This window comes from Urtica dioica, chromosome 9 (assembly GCF_054948205.1).
Source record: "Urtica dioica subsp. dioica isolate 48M chromosome 9, U.dioica_male_clone48M_v1_H2, whole genome shotgun sequence".
NCBI classification, from domain to species: domain Eukaryota; kingdom Viridiplantae; phylum Streptophyta; class Magnoliopsida; order Rosales; family Urticaceae; genus Urtica; species Urtica dioica.
This window is the reverse complement of record NC_142764.1, coordinates 11,461,754-11,483,022: the sequence shown is the minus strand read 5'-3', so window position 1 is coordinate 11,483,022 and position 21,269 is coordinate 11,461,754. Positions and strand designations below refer to the sequence as shown.

The 21,269-nt window shown below is 38.7% G+C and overlaps 1 protein-coding gene and 1 non-coding gene across 2 annotated transcripts; one reads left to right on the top strand and one right to left on the bottom strand.

Moving 5' to 3' along the window:
* Nucleotides 1-11,638: 11,638 nt before the first annotated feature.
* Nucleotides 11,639-15,980, bottom strand: LOC149384930 (uncharacterized). Its single transcript, XM_089626205.1, has 2 exons — nt 14,910-15,980; nt 11,639-13,555 (listed from the first exon to the last, which is right to left on the bottom strand). The coding sequence occupies exons 1-2, from the start codon at nt 15,978-15,980 to the stop codon at nt 11,639-11,641; spliced, it is 2,988 nt and encodes a 995-aa protein (XP_089482331.1).
* A 577-nt stretch (nt 15,981-16,557) lies between these two features.
* Nucleotides 16,558-16,649, top strand: LOC149384929 (small nucleolar RNA SNORD96 family). The gene has a single exon (XR_016301526.1). It is a non-coding gene; the product is annotated as a small nucleolar RNA SNORD96 family (small nucleolar RNA).
* Nucleotides 16,650-21,269: the final 4,620 nt, after the last annotated feature.

Below are 21,269 nucleotides of genomic sequence, written 5' to 3'. Positions count from 1 at the left end.
TGTCCTTCGCTTGTTCCTTCAAAGCTTCAACCGTGCTGACGAGCTTGGCATTTTTTGATGTGATCTCACTGATCTTCTTGAGCGTATCATACTTTTTGAACTTTAAACAAGTGATCCTTTGATTAAGAATCTTGCTGTGGTCTATCACTTCCAGCTACTTATCATTCAGTAGACAGTAATTCTTCACAATCTATTTTCTTGAGATTTCTTCATCATCATCACTACTATAATCTTCAGAGTCATCATCAGCAGACTCCATGTTAGATTTGTGCTCCTTCTTCTCTTTTGTCACAACATTAAATGCTAAGAGATTTAATTCGTCTTTTGCTTTACTGAATTTTGAATCACTGTCGCTCCAACTGGCCACCAGGGACTTGTTATTCTAATTCAACATGTTTGCGCACTCAGTAGCAATATGACTAGATCCTTCACATTCATAGCACTGAACTTTCTTGGGCTTATCTCCCTTGCTGTTGTTGATGTCTTCACCAGAGTGATTCTTCTTCTGAGAGTTTCCTTCCCTTCTATTTTGGAAGTTTGGAGAGTATTGTTACCCTTGATCACTTTTTCTCTTGTTTACCTTCCTCATGAACCTTCCGAAATTCTTAGAAAGAAGAGAAACTTGTTCGTTGTATTCTAACTCCTCTCCTGAACCAGTTTCAGCCTTCAACGCAATGTTTTTAGTCTTATTATCTGAATTTTGTTCTTTATGCTTGAGGTTTATCTCACAATTCATCAAGCTTCATGGTAGTTAGATCATGAGTTTCTTCTATGGCAAGAACCTTCATGGAGAACATTTCAGGAAGAGTTCTGTGCACTTTGCTTACCTGGCATTGTCAATTGTCTCTCCAAGAGAATGAGATTCATTGGAGATATCATAAATTCTAGCTCTATATTCAGCAATAGTCTCCTTATCTTTCATAGGGATATTATCAAGCAGAGTAGTAAGTTGACGAATGCACTCATCTCTAACCTTTTTGGTACCTTGGTGAGCAATAGTGAGGATGTCCCATGCTTCCTTAGCAATCTCATAGTTAGAGATCAATTTGAATACTTTTTCATCCACAGTAGAGAAAATAGCGTTCATAGCCTTAGAGTTCCCCTATTGGCATCTCTGCGATGCACATCTTTCCACTTGTCAAGAGACAGAGCAACAACTTCGTTCTCAGTAACGATCATATAAAAAAAACCAACCAAGTATAAATCTATCTCCAACTCTCATTTTGAATCTTTAGCAAGAGAGTAGATAATTGATTACCTTGGTTAAATGTGGATGTGGGAACTACAACACCAACTTCTCCCTCTTCTTCCTCTTGATATTCTTCTTCTTTCTCTCTCTATTTTCGAGCTGCTCCTCTCTCTCTCTCTCACTCAAAAGTTCAAACCATAAGTGAAGTGAGGGAAGAGAGAGAAATTCTAGGTTTTATCTAACAATTTGGGGATTTTTTAATTTTAGTCCTTCAACTTTTTTAAATTCTCTTGAGACCCCATTTTTGTGTTGACACTACACCAACTAACTATATTAAGTTGACAGCTCAGCCATCCTTCCTGATGACTCACGACTTTTGCAGATAAGTCCCTCCAAAATTTGACATTTTCGCCCACTCTCCTTATAAATTGTGCAAGACAATGATTTAAAATAATTTTCTTCCTTTTCTAGATACCTTAACACATAATATAAGATTCTGAAAAATTTCATAATTATCCGAGATCGTTTGCTAATCATTTGGGATTTTCCGAATCTTGTGCTCGAAAAAATTTATTTTCTCTTAAAATGACCGCACCTTCTCGGACTTTTCTCAAACTTTCCAGTCCAACTCAAATACATGTTTATCTTAGATGAAAATTATATTCCATAATTTTTCATCCCTTTTACTCGGTTTTTTCTATCACGAGGGCAAAAAAAATGTGATTTATATTTAACTTTTTGAGCAATTTTTGCAAACTCTAATATTTAACTCCAAAAATTATTATTATAACTTGATAGAAAAATTACAAACCATATAAAACTCAAATACAAACTCTTATATATTATAACTATTGAGTTTTTCATACAGCCCGGCGAGACCAGATAACCCGGTGGGTTACAGAATTAAATAATGAGTATTTTTGTTTCTGAAAGAGATCGACAAGGTGGAAAACTTTCGAGTTGTACACTTTTTCGAATTCCGAACGGTAGTTTTTCAAATAAATTATTCAAAGAATTATTTATATTCATCCTTGCGAATGAAGTATATATATATATATATATATATATATATATATATATATATATATATATATATATTATATTATATTTTGTGAAATCTTCAAGAATAGATAATATTGAGCTTTAAATATAAAATTAGTTTCTTTTTGCTATTTTCCAAGATTATGAATACGGAAATAAATATTTGTTCTTAGAAGCTTTAATTGACCGTTTTATGTATACGAATTTTTATGAAATAGTTAAAGCCTTTATCGACAAAGTTACTTCCGGAAAAAAGTGTTTTAAATGTTATTTTCTTTATTATGAAATTTTACAGGTTTGTCTCTGAAATTTTGTTTTTCCCGAGCTCGAAGGGTATTTTAGTAATTTTTGCCATCGGCCAAAATTCAAACGATTTTCAAAACTTAAAGCATGTTTTGAATCTTTTTCTTAGCTGATCCCAGATAGTCTTTTATATTTAATTGGTTTCAAATCAAGTACAACTTACAGTTTCATCTTCGATTAAAGAGTTTTATTCCCGATTTGTCAAAGTGAGAAGAATCTCACTACAACACAGATTAGTTCAAAATAAAATGTGATGATTGTGTAATTCATGACATGGTTTGTTTATAACTTTATATGTTTGAGTATGTGTTTCGTTATTTGATTGCGTGATTGATTTTAGTAGTTTTTTATTTATGTTTTGTAAGCTTTGTCATGATGTACGTTAACGTAGATTTGAGAATACATGTTTTATTCTTTAGTCATGTTTTTTTATATTAAAATATGTCTAATAGTTTTTATGTACATGTCATATATGTATGTAACGTCAAAGTGAAAAGATAAAGAATAGCAATGGAGTCGTACCGCCTCGAGAAGTTTTTAGGAGAAGTTTCCCGGGCCAAGACTCAAATCGGGAAATTTCTCTGGCCAAGGCCCTAATATATTTATTAGATAGAGCGAACTGTGGGACCTTGCAACCCCATATCTTCGTCTCTAAAGTTCGCTTTCAGGTACGACTACCATAGGGTCACCCTGAGATAAAAGTTGGTAGAATCAAGAAAAGAATGATCAAGCCACTGATTAATTTTAAAATATTAATAACCGGTCATGCATTTCATTACTCTTTTATTTTTTGAGCTTTAATTTATTCTCGCTGAGTGTAAGCTCATTCCTTCAAAAAAAAAATATACGTTTGTGTTGTAGGTAAACAACCTATGACGAACGGAACATGGTGGACTAGCGGCGTCGATAGCGGGAGGGTTGGGTTATGGTTGCCATTCACGAAATAATTCTTCCGCTGCGAGTCTTTAAGAAATAAGTTCTAAGGTTTTTATTTTCATTTATTTTGAAGTTATAGAGTTTCAAAGAGTTCTCTGATTTGGTTGAGATTTAAATTATGAATTATGTTTTATTATATTGCTACTATGTTTGGTTTAAAATTAGTATTTCATATTTTCATTTTTGGTTAAGTACTTCTTATGAAATGTTTGAAATGCAGTCTTCATATTTTTCTTTAATGATTTTGTTTCTTTTAAAAATTTTGAAATTTTGGTTCGCCTTTGTGCGATGTGTTTTAAAAAAAAAATTCCTTCAATTTTTCTAAAGAGTTTTCTAAAGTCTAAAAAGTAAGATAAGTAAAACGGTCTGAAAAGTCGGGTCGTCACAAGAGAGATGGCAGAGTTGCACATCTTGACCAATTGTACTGAAATCGATCCCTTATATGACGTGAGTTCTATTTTTTTTAATAAGCTCATCAATTTTTCTTAATTTCAATATATAATGATTAATGTTATGAAAAACATTGAACATTCGAATCTCATGTTATCCGAAAGTTGGCCTGATGTTGAGGAGGCGCATAGGAAAGAATTCAAAGTCTAATTTGTGAAACGAGTATATATACGTAACAAATTTGATATCTTAACAGTCAAACTAGATCCTATGATACTCATCATTCAATCTTCTCTTAATCGCAGATATACGATCTAAAAGTCGGGGGATCTAATGTGTCTGAAGAGCTATATGCTTTGTCAGTTGGATCATTTCAGAACGTTCACATGTGTCATCGGAGACTACCGCGGCAGATAGATCTGAAACAACGGGACAACGAGACATGGGGAGGACTTGTCGGCATCTTCAACTCCGTCTTCAGGACTCGTGAGAGGCATGTAGAGGGTGGTGTAAAGAATCAGACAATGAACGAATTTTAGGAATCAAAATCTACACATCTGTATTTCAAACCGTAGGACCCTCTAGCACTGAGAGTCTGCCATCCTCGACGAAGAAGAAGCCTGAGCGCGGTTGTTGCAAAAGACTCCGGCGAGGTCTAGGTCGTCCGGCGAGGCGCAAGGTATACGAAGGAAATCTATGGAGGCAAAAAAGAGAAAAGCAGAGAGAGTTTTTTTTTTTTTTTTTTTTTTTTTTTTTTTTTTTTTTTTTTTTTTTTTTTTTCGAAAAATCCTTTGTTTTTTGCCTTTGAATTTAGCCATCCATTGGTCTTCTATGTGTATGTGGCTCATATGCCCAAAACAACGCTATTTCTTGTTGTTTGTATGAATGTGCGCTGTGGGACATTCTTGTTGTTGTTTGTATAAATGTGTGTTGTGATTCCAGTATTCCAGTAGTAAAATTGCATGTACTAATGTTTTTTCAACTAATACAAAAATAGTGTCTAAATTTTTTTAACACGAATATATTGTTTCCAAGTTATAAACAATCACTTATATTGATGCTTACACATTTTATTTTACTTTGTTTACGGTTTATAGTTTCATTTGTAAGAAGAAAAAAAATCCTAAAAAACTGTTTACAATTTGAAAAAAAAAAACATTACTATTTTTTAAACAAACCCTGTTTTAAAATTGTTGTACTCTAAAAACATTATTCATGTTTAACTTTCTCCATTCAGTATGATGCGTTGTGGCCAATTAATCTTGTGGCTCTGGGCCCTACTCCAATCTTGTGGCTCTATAGGCTTTTCATACTTCTTTTTTTTTTTAAAATAGGCTTTTCATACTTGAGCCCATTTAAAAAAGAAAAACAGTAACGCTAGGGTATATCGAATCGATCTTTTCCTTTTTTCAACCTTCGTCTTTCTTCGTCTCTGGTTCTTTTTTTTCCGTCTTTAGAATTCGACCTAATAAAAAGTGTCGGGAAACTCTTCCAAGATGTCGGCAATTTGAATATGTTTTCTTCATTCTTCGTATCTGTTTTTCTTTTCTTTTCGCTGTCATGCTGTTTTTTAGATCTTTCTTTTGTGTTTGTCGTTCTTCTTGCTGTTTTTTTCCCTTTTCGTTCTCGTGCTTTTTCCGATCTTCATTGTTATTCTTTGCTGTTTTTTCTCCTCTGTTGTTTTAGATCTTAATATTTGTTTTCGTCGTTCTTCGTTGCTGTTTTTTTCTTTCCTTTTACGAATCAAATCACAATGCCCAGGGCTATAAATACGCATATAAGCCCGTCATCTTAGATCATCCAGTGCCCACTAGGGTTTATACGGATCGATTAACATTTTCCCCAATTTCACACTTCGTCTCTCTTCGGATCTCTCTTCGGATCTGTTTTTGTTTTTTTTTTTCATTTCGTTCTCATGCTTTGTTTTAAATCTGCCGATATATCAATGAAAACGACGGTCGAGGTCTCCGATTTTTGTAGATCTCTTAACATATTTCATCTTCTACCTGTGCAATGAAACTTTAAAAGTCTTTCTTGCTGAAGATGTGATGTTTGATCCGATTGACCCGCAATAGACCCACGAAGGGATCCGATTGACCCGAAAAAGGCTCACGAATGAGACCAGATTGACCCGTATAGACCCACGAACGAGACCCGATTGACCCGCAAAAGGCTCGCGAACGAGACCTGATTGACTCGAAATAGACCCACGAACGAGACCCGAGTGACCCATAAAAGGCTCACGAACGAGACCTGATTGACCCGCGTAAGACCCGTGATTGTAGCTGATTAACTTGCGAAAGAACTACGAGTGAGACCCGATTGATATGTGAAAGAATTCACACCCATTATTGAGATCCAATTCAGAATTGACCCAAGCGCGAGACCTGATTGTTTCGACAAATTGACCCGATTGTCGCGCAAAAGATCCATGATTATAGCCTATTGACTCGTACGTGAATCAGTTATGGAGGTAGACTAGATATATTTAAAGAGATATGCGATCTAGTCTCGAGGATTGGGGATCAGACTCGAAAGGTGTGGAAATGCCTAGTGTCTTAAGCATGGCTAAAATTCAGCGTTATATTGTTGATTGCAAGGCAGGCAGGCTTGCTTGTTCAGACTCAGTGTTCCGTGCTTTAAGGTTTTAGATGACTTAATTAAACAAGGAGATTGATGAAGAAAAGATGTATGTGCTAGGGATTGAACTCTATCCAAACACGAATCAGAATGTAGTAGCTAATTGCTTATGACGCGCTCTCTCCATCAAAGTTTTTTCTTTACAAAATGTCATTAGATTTTGTGAACTAATAACTACTTCTGCAGTTAAAATAACACTCTAGCTGTAATGACCTTGACCATGATGGCTTTCGAATCCGCTGCTGATTGGATTAGGATCTAGGAGAAAGTTCTGCCTTGACCTTGAAACCGAAGCACAAATTGAACAATTACGAGTCTTATGACAGTGCGGAGAATGACTAAATGACTAAAACTCAGCATTGTGTTGCTGATTTCAAGGTATTTTCGCTTGCTTATATGTTCGGTTCTTCGTCTCCTCGGAAAATTGCAGCCTTTGTTTTTTTTTTTTTTTATCTTTTTTTTTTTAAAATCTGATTTGGCTTACTGCAAAAGACCCACAAACGAGACCGGATTGACTCGTGAAAGACTAACGAACGAGACCCGATTGACCCGTGAAAGACCCATGATTGAGACTGATTGACCCGCGAAAGAATTACGATCGAGATCCGATTGATATGTGAAAGACCAATTATCGAGACCCAATTGACCCACGAACGAGACCCAGTTGTTCCAACGAAGTGACCCGATTATTTCGCGAAAGACCCATGATCATGACCCGATTGACCGAATATATGCCCTTTAGTATCGAGGATTGGTCATCAGAGTCGAAAGGTGTGGAAATGACCTCAAGTCCATGATGGGCTATGAATCCGCTGCCTATTGGATTAAGCTCTTGGAGATGTTGCTCAGCAAGGTTCCTGATGCCTTACATTCGCACCGAAGCACAAATCTAACAGTTATGACAGCACAAAGAATGGCTAAACCCAGCATTATGTTGTTGATTGCAAAGCCTTTTTTTCTCGCTTATATGCTCCGTTCTTCGTCTCCCCTTGGTTTTTTTATCTTTTTTTTTTCAATCTGGTTTGGCTTGTGGCTAGTGATGAACAATGAGCAACATTGTAATAAAACAAAAGAAAGAGTGTCAAAAGGATTAGTCTCCAACTCCATGAAAGGGATCCTAATGTCCCTAATCATCAACCAGAATGGATAAATAAAAAGTGCAATCAGAGTTTCTTAAAAACTGGGTATTTAAGAGATAACAAAATTTCATTTGGAAAACCAGCTAGCATAACGCCCAAGATGCCATATTGAATACCATGGAAATCCTAAATGGCCCGCAGCAGCTTGTTCGAAGGTGAGGAATGTAAATTCTCGAAAAACAAAGTCAACCACTGATATAGGACTTTGGCTGTTAGCAGGGACTGGTATCGTGCCCTGAGTCTTTGCGTCATTATTAGTAAGATGTAGTCTTGGCTCCAATTGATACTCAGTCAAGAAAGTTTCTGTTACTTTTTTTCATTATCAATAGATGAACCACTTTGGGGCATCTGATTATTACCAGATAATAAAAAAAACAGTTGAAGTTGTAAACCACTTATTATCATATCTATGTGTGACAAGATTTACGAAGTGCAACGAAACTTAATTGTTGAAGTCGTAAAGTTTTACCCCATAAACCCACGAAAGGCCTATAACGAGTACCCAATTGACCCGCGAAAGACCCACGATGTGATCCGATTGACCCGCGAAAGACCCAAGACTAAGACCCGATTGACTCGCTAAAGACCCAAGACTGAGACCCGATTGACCCGCGAAAGACCCACGATGTGATCCGATTGATATGCGAAAGATCCACGATGTGATCCGATTGACCTGCGAAAGAGCCAAGACTGAGACCCAATTGACCCGCGAAAGACCCACGATGGAGCTCCGATTGCACCGTAATGGATCTGAACAAAAATCGGACGAAGTGGAGTGAAGTTGAGATTCCAAGGCAGCTCTTGTGGCCTCGATCACAGCTTGGCCTGTGACATAGTGGGATGTAAACTCCGGCCCCCAAATCGAACTTTGCTTTTGTCATTGAATCCGCAAGAGAATTTTGTCCAGCCCCCAAAACAAGGAAAATGGAGTTTTTTTTTTAGTTATAGCAGATAGATAACAGAGATTATCATGCATAAATAGACCCTAAAGATCAACATATTCACCTTAAGATAAATGCAGAAGAGATTTTTCGTTCCAGTTACTACAAAGACAAAGGGAACGGCAAATTATATCCCATGATCTAAAGGTAGCTGTGATCTAGAAAATCCTTATGGCCCATCGATCAATCTGAAAATAGAACAGCAAATTATTTCCTATTATTTTTTAGTTTCCACTCAAATAAGGAACATATCTCATATCCTTCAAATTCAGCAGTGCGTTGTTGATTGCAGGGCCTTTTTGCTTGCTTATATAGTTTTTAGAAAATTGACTGATTTGAGATACTCAAATGACTCGCATCGGCGTCGTTGTTTTTACCACTTTGGATAGCCATGGATCAGCATTCATTGTGTTGTCGTGCGTGTAATACCGATTCTTTCAGGACTGAATGGCTTTTCTAAGCCTTGTTGACATATTTTGCAATTCTGAGATGTTACCACTCTTCATAAAATTTTTATGCTAAAGAGGACCAATCTATTGTTTTATAATATATTTTATAAATACCAATTTCAAAGGAAGCGAAACCGGTTATCGATCACGTGACCATATGTTTATGCGATAAACCGCCTATAGTTTGCACAAAAATGTTTCTTAATCAATATCTTCTGGCGAGCCATGCAACACCCTGAAAAGATCCATGATGGAGGCTCGATTGACCCGAGAAAGACCCACGACCGAGACCCGATTGATCCGATAAAGACCCATGACCGAGACCCAATTAACCCGTGAAAGACCCACGGTCGAGCCACAGTTGACCTATGAAAGACCCACGACTGAGACCCGATTGACCTATGAAAGACCCACTACCGAGCCTCAATTGACCTGCGATGGACCCCCGAACAAAATCCACGACTGCTACGCCCCAGGGGTGGCCGAGGAATTTACCATCTAAAAACACAACTTTCGGGTAAGAATTGCTTTTTAAGCTTTGTTGACATATTCTACAATTTTGGGGTATTAACTCTCAAGGACAGTTTATTGATCAACTTAGTTATTTTCGGCCTGAATTGTAAGAAGTTCAGTATGTGACACAACATAAACAAAAAAAAGGATATTCATGTGTCGTCGGTATCAGGGTCAGGTGACAATCTGAGGTGAACTACGAGAAAATGGAGATAGTTCATGCGATTGCGGAGATATGCAAATTCAACAACGATGTAGAGGCTTTCAATGATCACAGTGCCCACTGGGTTGGTCAGTGAGAAGGATGGTGACGTGGAAGAGTCAGTTAAAACTTTAGAAAGAGATGATGTTGACGACAAACCTGAATCAAATGAGCCACCACCTCCAAAGGAACCGAAAATAAAGATGCAACTAAGAAGCATAAAATACCGTAGATTTGGTGTCCAAAATCTTGCATTCAAAAGAGTTTGAAAAGGTTTACGAACGGACATGAAGTTGTTTATCATAATCCCGGTAAACCCGAAGAACAAGTTGCAGATCATGAAAATTGTCTGACAGAATGACCTAACCAAGTATGTGTCAGAGGTAAGGTACGAATTCAGAGCTCTCAGCACTCTCTTTAGGGCTGCAAGTGTAGCCTCGAAACTAAAATATGTTAAAAAGGCAAAGGTTGAAGATACGATAACTTACTGAGGAAGTTATGGAGCTCACCCAACTCACGAGGTTGGCTTCGATTTCCAGTGAAGAAAAGTCAATCCACTGCCCTGGCGAAATAAGAGGAAAAGAGAAAAGTCTAAACCAGGAACAGGTAACATGACGAAAAGAAAGACTGAACTCTATTAACATAAACCCTTTATCCAATCAAACAAAAGAAAGGAGGACGGGATAAGAAGTTTACATAATCAATGGCATAACCACAGAGACCGCTATCAGGCTTCAAGTGGGATGACATCATCTTTGACATCTCCCTCGCGGTGTCAAAATCAACTGATTGCGAAGGACCAGCTTCTTTTAGTTTCTCAACATCGGCGCTGCACAACTACGATTATAATAATAAATAAAAACAATATATATTTTATATATCAACACGCTTAGCTTCACGCAATACCCTGCGAGAAAACATTCTACAAATTAATACAAGTAGATTTGGGAAAAGTACAGGAATATTTGTTCAAAAGAGGTAATCGATATTTTGAAAGAATACGTGTGCTTTGGTCTCAAGCATTGACGTTTGCTTAATCAGATTCAAGAGATGTGGAAACTACCTCGAGACCATGATGGCTTCTGATACCACTGCCGATTGGATTAAGATCTCAGAGAAAGTTTCTGATGCCTTAAAGCTCGCACGGAAGCAAAAACGAATAGTTATGATTGCAAGGCTTGCTTGCTTATTTGTTCCGATCTTTCGGCTCCTCGGAAAACTGCACTGTTTTTTTTTCAATCTGGTTTAGCTTGTGGCTACTATAATCCCATTACTTTAATGGACGGCGCTGTACCTTAAAAAAAGTGTCTCCATCTCCATGAAAGGGATCCCAATATCCCTTTTATTCAGCAACCAGAACGGAGACCAAAAAAAAGAAAGAGAGAAGAAGTTCCAACTGTTTTTTTTTTTTCCCAGTGAACTGTAAGGGAAATAAAATTAGGGAAATGTGAGTCCATTTAACCAACAGAGTTATAGAAAAGGTTTCAGTCATGCAAAAGCTGGTATATTGATTTAGGCCATCTTTAACACAAAATGGCGTATATTTTGAACTGAATCTCCAACTCAACAAGATGGGTTTAGCCAATGTAAGTTTAGGAAGATGAAATTTTTGTATATTATTCCATACGGCTGAATAGCCTATTTATACACAAACTAAATACAATCAGATCCTCTATTCTAGGAAAGGATAAAACCGAATAAACAACTAATTCCTATTTTATCTCTACCTAATTACAGCAGATATACAAGATGATTTCCGAGTATCTAAATCCTGATAATACTGGAAACAAATTAAATCAGTAATTTCTACACTCCCCCTCAAGTTGGTGCATAAATATCAAACATGCCCAACTTGTTTACAAAAAAATCGAATGTTGGCCTAAATAACCCTTTCGTCAAGATGTCTGCTGTTTGCTCCTTTGTGCTGATGTACATAGTGTACATATTATCCCGGCATCCATCTTCTCCTTTATGAAGTGTCGGTCGATCTCTATGTGCTTCGTGCGGTCGTGTTGAACTGGATTTTGCGCAATGCTTATGGCGGCCTTGTTGTCGCAGAATAGTCGTAGAGGTAGTTCGGCTGTTTCTCGGAGATCTTCAAGAACCCGCTTTATCCATATGAGTTCGCAAATACCATTCGCCATTGATCGAAATTCTGCCTCTGCACTACTTCTCGACACCACGTTCTGTTTTTTACTCCTCCAAGTGACTAGATTTCCCCACACGTAGGTACAATAACCTGAAGTAGACCTCCGATTTCCCGCTCCAGCCCAATCCGCGTCAGTAAATGCCTCCACAGCTCTTGTTTCGTTCTTCTTAAACAGCAGCCCCTTTCCTGGACAGCTCTTTAGATACCTTAGAATCCGGTTTGTGGCTTCGAGATGCTCTTCATAAGGACTATGCATGAATTGACTTACTAAACTCACAGCAAAGGCTATATCGGGCCTTGTGTGAGACAAGTAAATCAACCTTCCCACTAGTCTTTGATATCGTTGAACATTCACCGGAACTCCATCTTCTATACTTCCGAGCTTTTGGTTCGGATCTATTGGGGTTTCAGCCGGCCGACACCCACTCATTCCTGTATCCTTCAAGAGGTCTAGGATATATTTTCTTTGAGAGACAACGATGCCCTTCTTCGATCTTGCCACTTCCATACCTAGGAAGTATTTCATTCCTCCCAAATCTTTTACCTCAAACTCCTTCGCAAGCTTTTCCTTCAAGCGTTCCAATTCTCCGTAGTCATCTCCCGTGAGAATTATGTCGTCCACGTATACAATCAGCACCGAAATCCTTTTTTCCTCCGAGTATCTTGTGAACATTGTATGATCTGCCTGCGCTTGAGTGTATCCTTGCCCTTTCACAAACTGAGTGATTCGGTCGAACCACGCACGTGGTGATTGTTTGAGCCCGTATAGCGCCTTTTCCAATCTGCAAACGTTGGAGTTGAAGCTGTCTTCAAATCCGGGTGGTGGGCTCATGTAAACTTCTTCCTCAAGCTTCCCGTTGAGGAATGCGTTCTTCACATCAAACTGTCTCAATGGCCAGTCACGGTTTGCTGCAATAGATAACAGAATTCTCACCGTATTTAGCTTCGCGACTGGTGAGAACGTTTCAGTATAGTCTATTCCGTATGTTTGAGTAAACCCTTTTGCCACCAATCGCGCTTTGAGACGTTCAAGAGTTCCATCAGCTTTGAACTTGGGCGTGAACACCCATTTGCAGCCGACTATAGGCTTCCCTCTCGGTAGTTTCTCCACAGACCAGGTCCGATTCTTCTCAAGAGCTTCTATCTCCTCAAAAACAGCCTTCTTCCACTCCGGTTGAGCCAAAGCTTCCTGAATACTACTAGGAATGACAATATCGGATATGTTTGTGGTGAAGGTAGAAAAGGTAGAGGATAGGTTAGAATATGAGACATATGAAGAGGTAGGATACAGATGGGTTTTTGTGCAGGCACGTCTCTCTTTTCTTATGGCAATAGGTAAATCAAGATCAAGGATCGGCTCACTTACCTCAGGTTCTTTCTCCGGTTCAGATTCTTGACTTGTCGGAGATGTGACAGCGTCTATATCTTGAGCTAGAGCCTTTCTCACATATGTTTTTTCAAACAGACTGCTTGCCCGATTATTGTACCTGTCCTCTTGAGATTTATTTTCTGTGATACTTGGTTCATTTTCTTTTAAAAGATTCATCGACTCAATATCACTTATTTTTTGAACATCAATACTTTCAGCGTTTTCTATTTCCTGAATATTTATTCCAGAATTATCTAACCTGTAGTCTTCGGAATCTTCACCTTCAAACTCCCCCTGAAGATGAGTTGTAAAAAAAGGTGTATTTTCAAAAAAGGTTGTATCCATTGTGATTATGGTTTTCCGTGTAGACGGATCAAAACACTTATATCCTCTTTGAGTCGGGGCTATCCCCACAAAACACATTTTTTTTCCTCTAGGATCGAGTTTACTTGCATTTCGGTCAGGATTTTTGATAAACACCGTGCACCCAAAAATCTTTAATGGCATAGAATTAAAAACTCTTGATTTTGGAAATTCTCTTTGAAAAAAACTCATAGGTGTTTGAAAAGATAAAACTTTTGAAGGCATTCGATTAATTAAATATGTAGCATGAAGAACACTGTCTCCCCAAAGATAATTAGGGATTTTTGCTGAAAACATTAATGCACGAGTGACCTCTAAGATATGTCTATTTTTTCTTTCCGCTATGCCATTTTGTGGTGGTGTGTCAACACAAGAACTTTGGTGAATTATCCCTTTTTCTTCAAAAAAATTGATTTAAATTTTTCGCAAAGTATTCTCGTCCATTATCACTCCTAACCATTTGTATCCGAGTATTAAACTGAGTTTGAACCATACTATAGAAATTTTTGAAAACATTTTCTACTTCTGATTTTTCTTTAAGTAGGAAAACCCAAGTTACTCGTGTATGATCGTCAATTAAGGTAATAAACCATCTTTTTCCATTGCATGTTGGTACTCTAGAAGCTCCCCATATATCACTATGAATTAGTGAAAATGGTTTAGATGATTTATATTCCCTAGGTGGATATGTGTTTTTATGATGCTTTGCTAATGCACATATTTCACAATGAAAGCTGGAAAGATCTTTATTAATAAACAATTCAGGAAACAATTTTTTAAGATAATAAAAGCTAGGATGTCCTAAGCGAAAATGCAGTAAATAAATCTCATTATTATTCGGACTTGAGACAATATTCAGGCAAGAACTCTCTTGACTTCCCTTATTTGAGTCCGGTTCTGGGTCTAGGATATAGAGTCCGTCACATTCTCTAGCATTGCCAATCGTCTTCCCCGAGTCCAGTTCCTGAAATATGCAATAAGATGGGTAAAAGATTGCACGACAATTTAGGGCTTTTGTTATCTTGCAAATAGAGAACAGATTACAAGATAAATTTGGGACATGTAGCACTTTAGATAATGGTAGAGAGGTTGAAACATTGATATTTCCTAGACCTGCTATGGCTGAAAGGGTTCCATTAGCAATTCTAACTTTTCTATTGCCAGCACACGGTTTATAGGTTGAAAAGCTATTTGGATTTCCTGTCATATGATCACTCGCACCTGAATCAACGATCCAAGTGTCTGTGTTTTTTGAACATGAGTAGGAAGAAGGAATAGAAGATACTGGTTTACCATTTTGTGCGAAAGAACATGAGGGACTATCGAGGCTGGATTTTTTGGATAGGTTTAGTAGTTTCAGGAGCTGCTCGATCTGATCCTTCGTGAGATTGGGCTGTTCTGAGTTGACTTGTTCTTCATGAGAAGTCTCGGCACTGGTTTGGAAGGCCTTCTCCTTCTTCTTGTCTCCGGTCGGTTTCCCGTGAAGTTTCCAGCAAGTCTCTCTCGTGTGCCACAGCTTCTTGCAGTAGTCGCACCACGGCTTCTTCTTCTCTCCCTCGTTTCCATTCCCGCGTGAGAATAAGGTTGATGACTCAATCTTGCTCGCAGAGTCTTCGCTGGTGTTACTCATGACCTTCCTCCTGTTTTCCTCGAGTTGAATCTCGGAGAAGACTTCTCTCATTGACGGCAGCGGACGTCTTCCGAGAATTCTTCCCTTCACTTCGTCAAGATCCTTGTTTACACCAGCCAGAAACATGTATACGCGATCATTCTCTTCGCGCTTTTGTTGTCGAGCATAGTCAGCCGCGCTTTCCCACTTATCATCATCATGACACTGATCTAACTCCTGCCACAACGACACCATCTCGTTGTAGTAGGTCGTCACTTCTCTTTCTCCTTGTCTGGACTTCCACAGCTTTGTCTTCAATTCGAAGATCTGCGATGAATTGCCCAGATCCGAGTATGTCTCCCGGATTGACACCCAGATTTCATTCGCCGTCTTCATGAATAGGTGAGGCTTTGCAATGGCAGCATCCATCGCATTGAGTAGCCACGCCATTACCTGCGAGTTTTCGGATCTCCAGGTGTTGTAGCCCTTTTCTCCTTCCTTCACGGTCTTCACTTCGCCAGTTAGGTATCCTAATTTTCCCCTCCCATCAATCGCAAGTTTCACCGATTGGGACCATTCCAGAAAATTCCTTCCATTCAATCTATGCCCTGTGATGAGCATAGAAGAATGAACGGCCGACTGGGATGTTTCCATGGTGTTTGTTTGAGTGATCGAAGAAGAGGAATTTTGGCTGGTCGGTGTGTCTTCCATCGGGTGGGTTGGTTTAGAGCGTGGCTCTGATACCATGTAAGTTTTAGGAAGATGAAATTTTTGTATATTATTCCATACGGCTGAATAGCCTATTTATACACAAACTAAATACAATCAGATCCTCTATTCTAGGAAAGGATAAAACCGAATAAACAACTAATTCCTATTTTATCTCTACCTAATTACAGCAGATATACAGGATGATTTCCGAGTATCTAAATCCTGATAATACTGGAAACAAATTAAATCAGTAATTTCTACAGCCAATAAAAAAATGTTCTATATAAACTTTTGGATTAAATCACAGCTTCGTAAGGTTCGAAATTATGCCAAAAACTAGTGGATTTCTACTTCCAGACCATGTGTGTGTGTGTGTGTGTGTGTGCACGGATGACGCGAAAAACATAAGATTTCCAATTTTTGCTTACTTCTTAAAAGACAATGAAAGAGATCCTAAAGCTCCTTGGCTAAAGTCAACAAACAAATTGGAAAAAGATAAAGATTCTGACAAACTCAAGTTCTTTCACAGATCATTAGATTGGGTTGAATCATCTACGTATAATCTAAGTATAAAATTAGAACTTCTATAGTGATTGAAGAATATCATTGTATAATATCGTGAGGATAACACTCTAAAAACACCATCTTTCGGGACTGAATAGCTTTTTAAGCTTTGTTGACATCTATTATGCAATTTTGAGGTATTAGCACTCTTGGTTGGGACAGAGTTTTGATTATTGATCAGTATCAAATGAAAACTGATCAACCATATTTGTTATGTTTGTCTCCTTCAGCCACCTCAGAATTGGAAACATAAACGTATCCTAAAAAGTGCAATACGATTCAGATTAAGCGATAATCTGAATGTCATATGCAACAAGAGTTACAAATAATCAAAGGACATGACAGATTCTAATATCCTTTCATTAAAGTCGTTTACCAGAATGGAAGAAGAAAAAAAAAAGCTGTTTTTCCATTACCATCTTAACAAACTCAAGTAGTTTTGCAAGGTTTGAATGGTGTTAAGTTTAATACCGGACCGAAAAAAGCCTGCCCGCATTGCAAGGAACGATCAATCTGACTATCATTACTATGTGTAACAATATGTACAAAATGCAACAAAGCTGTAAATTTTGCTAAAATGTTCAACGTAGTAATTGATATGTACAAAAAATGCAATGAAAGATATCCTTAACCTTTCAACCTTCCCGGCCCTGCAGAGGCCGTTGAGCAGCAAGTTGAACGCCACGTTGACTCCTCCGTCATGTCAACGAATAGCCCCGTCACACGGTCGATCGTACGTGATCTTGTCCAAAGGACATCCGCGGAACACCATGTCGTTCACGAGCCTCACGGCCTCTTTGATCTCGCCTCTCTTCAAGAGATCGGTTATCAGCGTATTCGCGAGAACGACCTCCGAGAGCATATCGCGCAAGAGTCCCAAGGCCTCGTCGATCCTGTCAGTGCTGCAGAGCCCAAATATGAGAATTGTGAACGTGTATACGTTGGAGCGCACCCCGAAAGCCCTATTCATGTTCCCGGCCCTGCACATCGTGGAGACGAGGCTGTTGACTCAGGCTTCCATTTCTTTCAAGAGATGAGGCAGTTACAGAGAGTGTCGATCAGCATGGTGTACGTCACCACGTTCGGCTTCGTTCCTTCCATATGGCTCACTAAAGAACAAGCCGAGTGAATCAGACCCTTCTCTCAGAGTCCGTGGATCAGCGTGTTGTACGTGAAGATGTCGGGTCGAGACTCGACTTGAGCCATCTCGCCGTGGAGAATCTCCTCCGCTTCTTCGAGCCGGCCCTTGGTCACGTACCCGTGGATCACCGTGTTGAAGAGGATCTCGTGTTGTACGACGTCTCGGAAATTCCAAATCTCCGGCCAACAGCCCATCAATAGCATCTCCTCGAAGAGCCTCACGGCCTCGTTGACGTCGCTCTTCGACTGAGCGTGGATGATAGTTTGGTAGATCTCTGAGCTCGGGACACAAGCGTGGATGGGAATGTAGACAAGCCCTCGCTCAGCATTTCGTCGAACACGCGGCGAGCGACCATCGGACAGTCGCCGGAAACTCAGAGCGCAAGAGTAAACGGTCTTCATGTCAGAGAGAATTCGAGTCGCTTTCCCGGGAAACCCAGCTCGGCCGTAATATTTGATGATGGAGATGAATGTGCCTTCCCTGAAGATCACACCTTAATCTTTCATCCGGGCCAGCATAGCTTCGATGGCTTTGAATAGCTCCTCTGCGAACCAGCCCACTCGAAAATGTTGATCGAGGTCAGAATGTCCAATGGGAGCATGAGAACCTCGCAGAGCTGAATTGGAGACATTTGGACCCCCTTCTACGAAGCTCTATTAGATCGAAAGGCTTGATCAGTCTTTCCCATTCATTCTCGGATTTTGACTCGCGTGCTTTGTTTTCAAGGCCATCGTTACCCGACGAATCATTGGCTGAGAAAATCCCCGAACTCGGATTTCGAAACAGGTCTTTCAAGCTTTTGCTCGCGTTGATACAAAGTTGTGATCTTTTTAGCATTACCAAAAATGTGTAGCTAAGGATTTTTGTATTACATTAAGAGGACTGAGCAAAATGAATTGTTTTCGGTTCGAAAAGACTTACAAAGATTTGGCTGGAAAGTTCAGTATGGCTCGTTTCTTTCAGGTATATCCTTAGAGTCAGTATGGCTGGAAAGAGTACACTTACGTTTTATTGCTTTTAAACGTGAAAAAGCTATGAAATCCGAGGGAAAACCTGTGCAGACTTTTGCTGACTCTTCTGTGAGAGACATGAGAGTAAGGTTCGCCTGACAGCGACGTGATAAAAAAATATACGAGAACTTGAGAGATATTCAGATAAATATTTTGTAAAAAAACATATTTTTTATAATTCATCATACTTCGAACTCAAACCAAGACAAAGTTCAACATAAAGTTAAAAGTTCAAACTTAGGTAAAGTTAACATGAAGAGAAAATGGCGGCATAAATACCATATATTTACGGGTTTTTGTGGATATATACCCAAAATTTAAAAGTTGCGGTAAAAATACCTAATGTCAAATATTTGTCTTTCCGTCACTACGAGAGGCTGTTAAGATGGATGTATTATAATGAACGCTGATGATACATAAATGGGTAACAAAACGACAATCGTATGAAAAATAAACAACAAACTTTGCTTTGGTTGTTCTTCTAAAATCCCTAATCCCAAATCCAATTTCAAACCCCTAAATTCGCAAGCGATGGAAACAGAAATTGAAACAGGAGAGCAGATGTGTGAACAAGAAGAAGAAGAAGCGGAGGTGGCTGGATTTGAGCTTCGTGAAGAGGAATACGCAGAGGACGGAGAGAACGTAGAGAAAACTCTTCCACAACAATGGTGGTCTTTCGTGAATGGCGTCTGCGATCAGGTCGGCGATGGCAGCTCTGATGGGGTTAGGTCTGAAAGTTCTCAGACGAAGAAGATGAGCAATGGAGATTTTAGGGCTTTCGAATTGGAGTTTTTTTTTTCTCCGCACGAATAAGAGTAAAATGTCGTTTTGTTACCCATTTATGTATCATCAGCGTTCATTATAATACATCCAACTTAACAGCCTCTGGTAGTGACGGAAAGATAAATATTTGACATTAGGTATTTTTACCGCAACTTTTAAACTTTGGGTATATATCCACAAAAACCCGTAAACATATAGTATTTATGCCGCCATTTTCTCTAACATGAAATACCATAAGTAGAATATAAATTTATTACAACACGTACGATAAAATATAAAACAAACTAATTAGTAATTATAGGTGGAGTGTTTGGAGTATCTCGTTAGTCGTGAATGTCTTTCATGTTCAAGAATTGATGGTAAGGCGACTTGACTTGTTCATAAATGAAGAATCGGTCGATGGTTTTGGCCAACCTCTTCTTGACCCCGGGGTAAGATCTTCTTGGATCGGAGGACCCCAAAGATACACCAAGACTTTCGTTTATTTTTTCATCAGAGTCCCCTAGACTTTTCCGGATGTCGGCTCACATCGACTCACCCAAACTTTCACGTTGCTTCTTCTTTTGCGAGTTATCGTAGAGTAACTCTCGCATTTCCTCATGTACTTCATGAGGAATCTTGTCGCACATCTTCACAGTTTTTTACTTGTCCATGTTCGCCAAGTAGTTCTTTACAAGAGTGATTCCACCACCGCCTATGATGTACCCGCAAAATTTGCATTTGCTTGCATTCGGTCGTTCGTCCTTCGACGAGCTCGCAATAATTACGTGCTGGTTCGGATGTCATACTTCATCATCATAATCATCAATTCATCAACATATTCATCATCATAATCATCTATTCATCATCATTTTAATCTCAAATCAACATCAATTCATCGTCATACTCAACTAAAATCAACATATTCATCATCATAATCATCAATTCATCATTATATTCATGGATTAAAACACAAAATTAAGAAAAAAAGAAAAAAATCCTAAAATCCAAGTGAATTACTTCGCAGGTACCATGAAAGTTGATTACTTGTGCTTGGGACGACTGGAATCCAACGGGAAGAATGACGAATGTTAAGGAAATCAAGAAATATGAACGGAAAACTAAGCAGATGTGCTCTTGGAGAAATGAAAGCTGTGAGACTACAGTTTCGTCAAAATGGGTGTCAGAAAGTTTTCACAAAAACTAGACCAAATTACGCTTTTATTTAACGGAATCCAGTCCAAAGGAATCCGGTCCGGTTCGACCAGGTTCCCACGGTTTCTTGAACGAAAACTATTTTGGTCTCTACCCTTCTGGTCCGCTCCAGTTCGTCATATTAACAATATAAACTAGCAATATTAATGAAATTAACGATTATTTACAACAATTTACACTTATTAACACCATATTTATGTTAGAAATTCTTGCCCATGAGAAGATTTATTTGTAATCTTCGCTGAAAGTATCAATAAAATTAAGTTATGACATTTTATCTATATGAATCGAAAGCGTTATTTTTGTTTAAAGACTTATGAAACATTCATCAACTCCTTAGTCTTCGTTGTTGGAGAAACAGAGATGGTATCAGATATGAACAATCGCTTTGATACCAATTGTTGGGAATATATGGGTGGTATCAGACACGAACAGTTGCTCTGATAACACATGTTGGGAACTAACGAGTCGTATTGGACACGAACAATCGCTCCAATACCACTTGTTGATGACACACGTGTGGGAGTAAATATCTCTCCCTCTATCTAGCGAACTAGATCGACCAGGCCCACAGCGAGCTCGGCCCAAAAGGAAAGATAATCGTCAAATCGGCCCAAAGCCCAGTTCGGCCTA

Excerpts from the sequence above, each read along its gene's own strand:
- LOC149384930 (XM_089626205.1), bottom strand. The coding sequence starts at position 15,980 with ATGGTATCAGAGCCACGCTCTAAACCAACCCACCCGATGGAAGACACA. Across the intron at positions 13,556-14,909 it reads TCGCACAAAATGGTAAACCA|GGGGAGTTTGAAGGTGAAGA; the intron begins GTATCTTCTATT and ends ACTCATCTTCAG.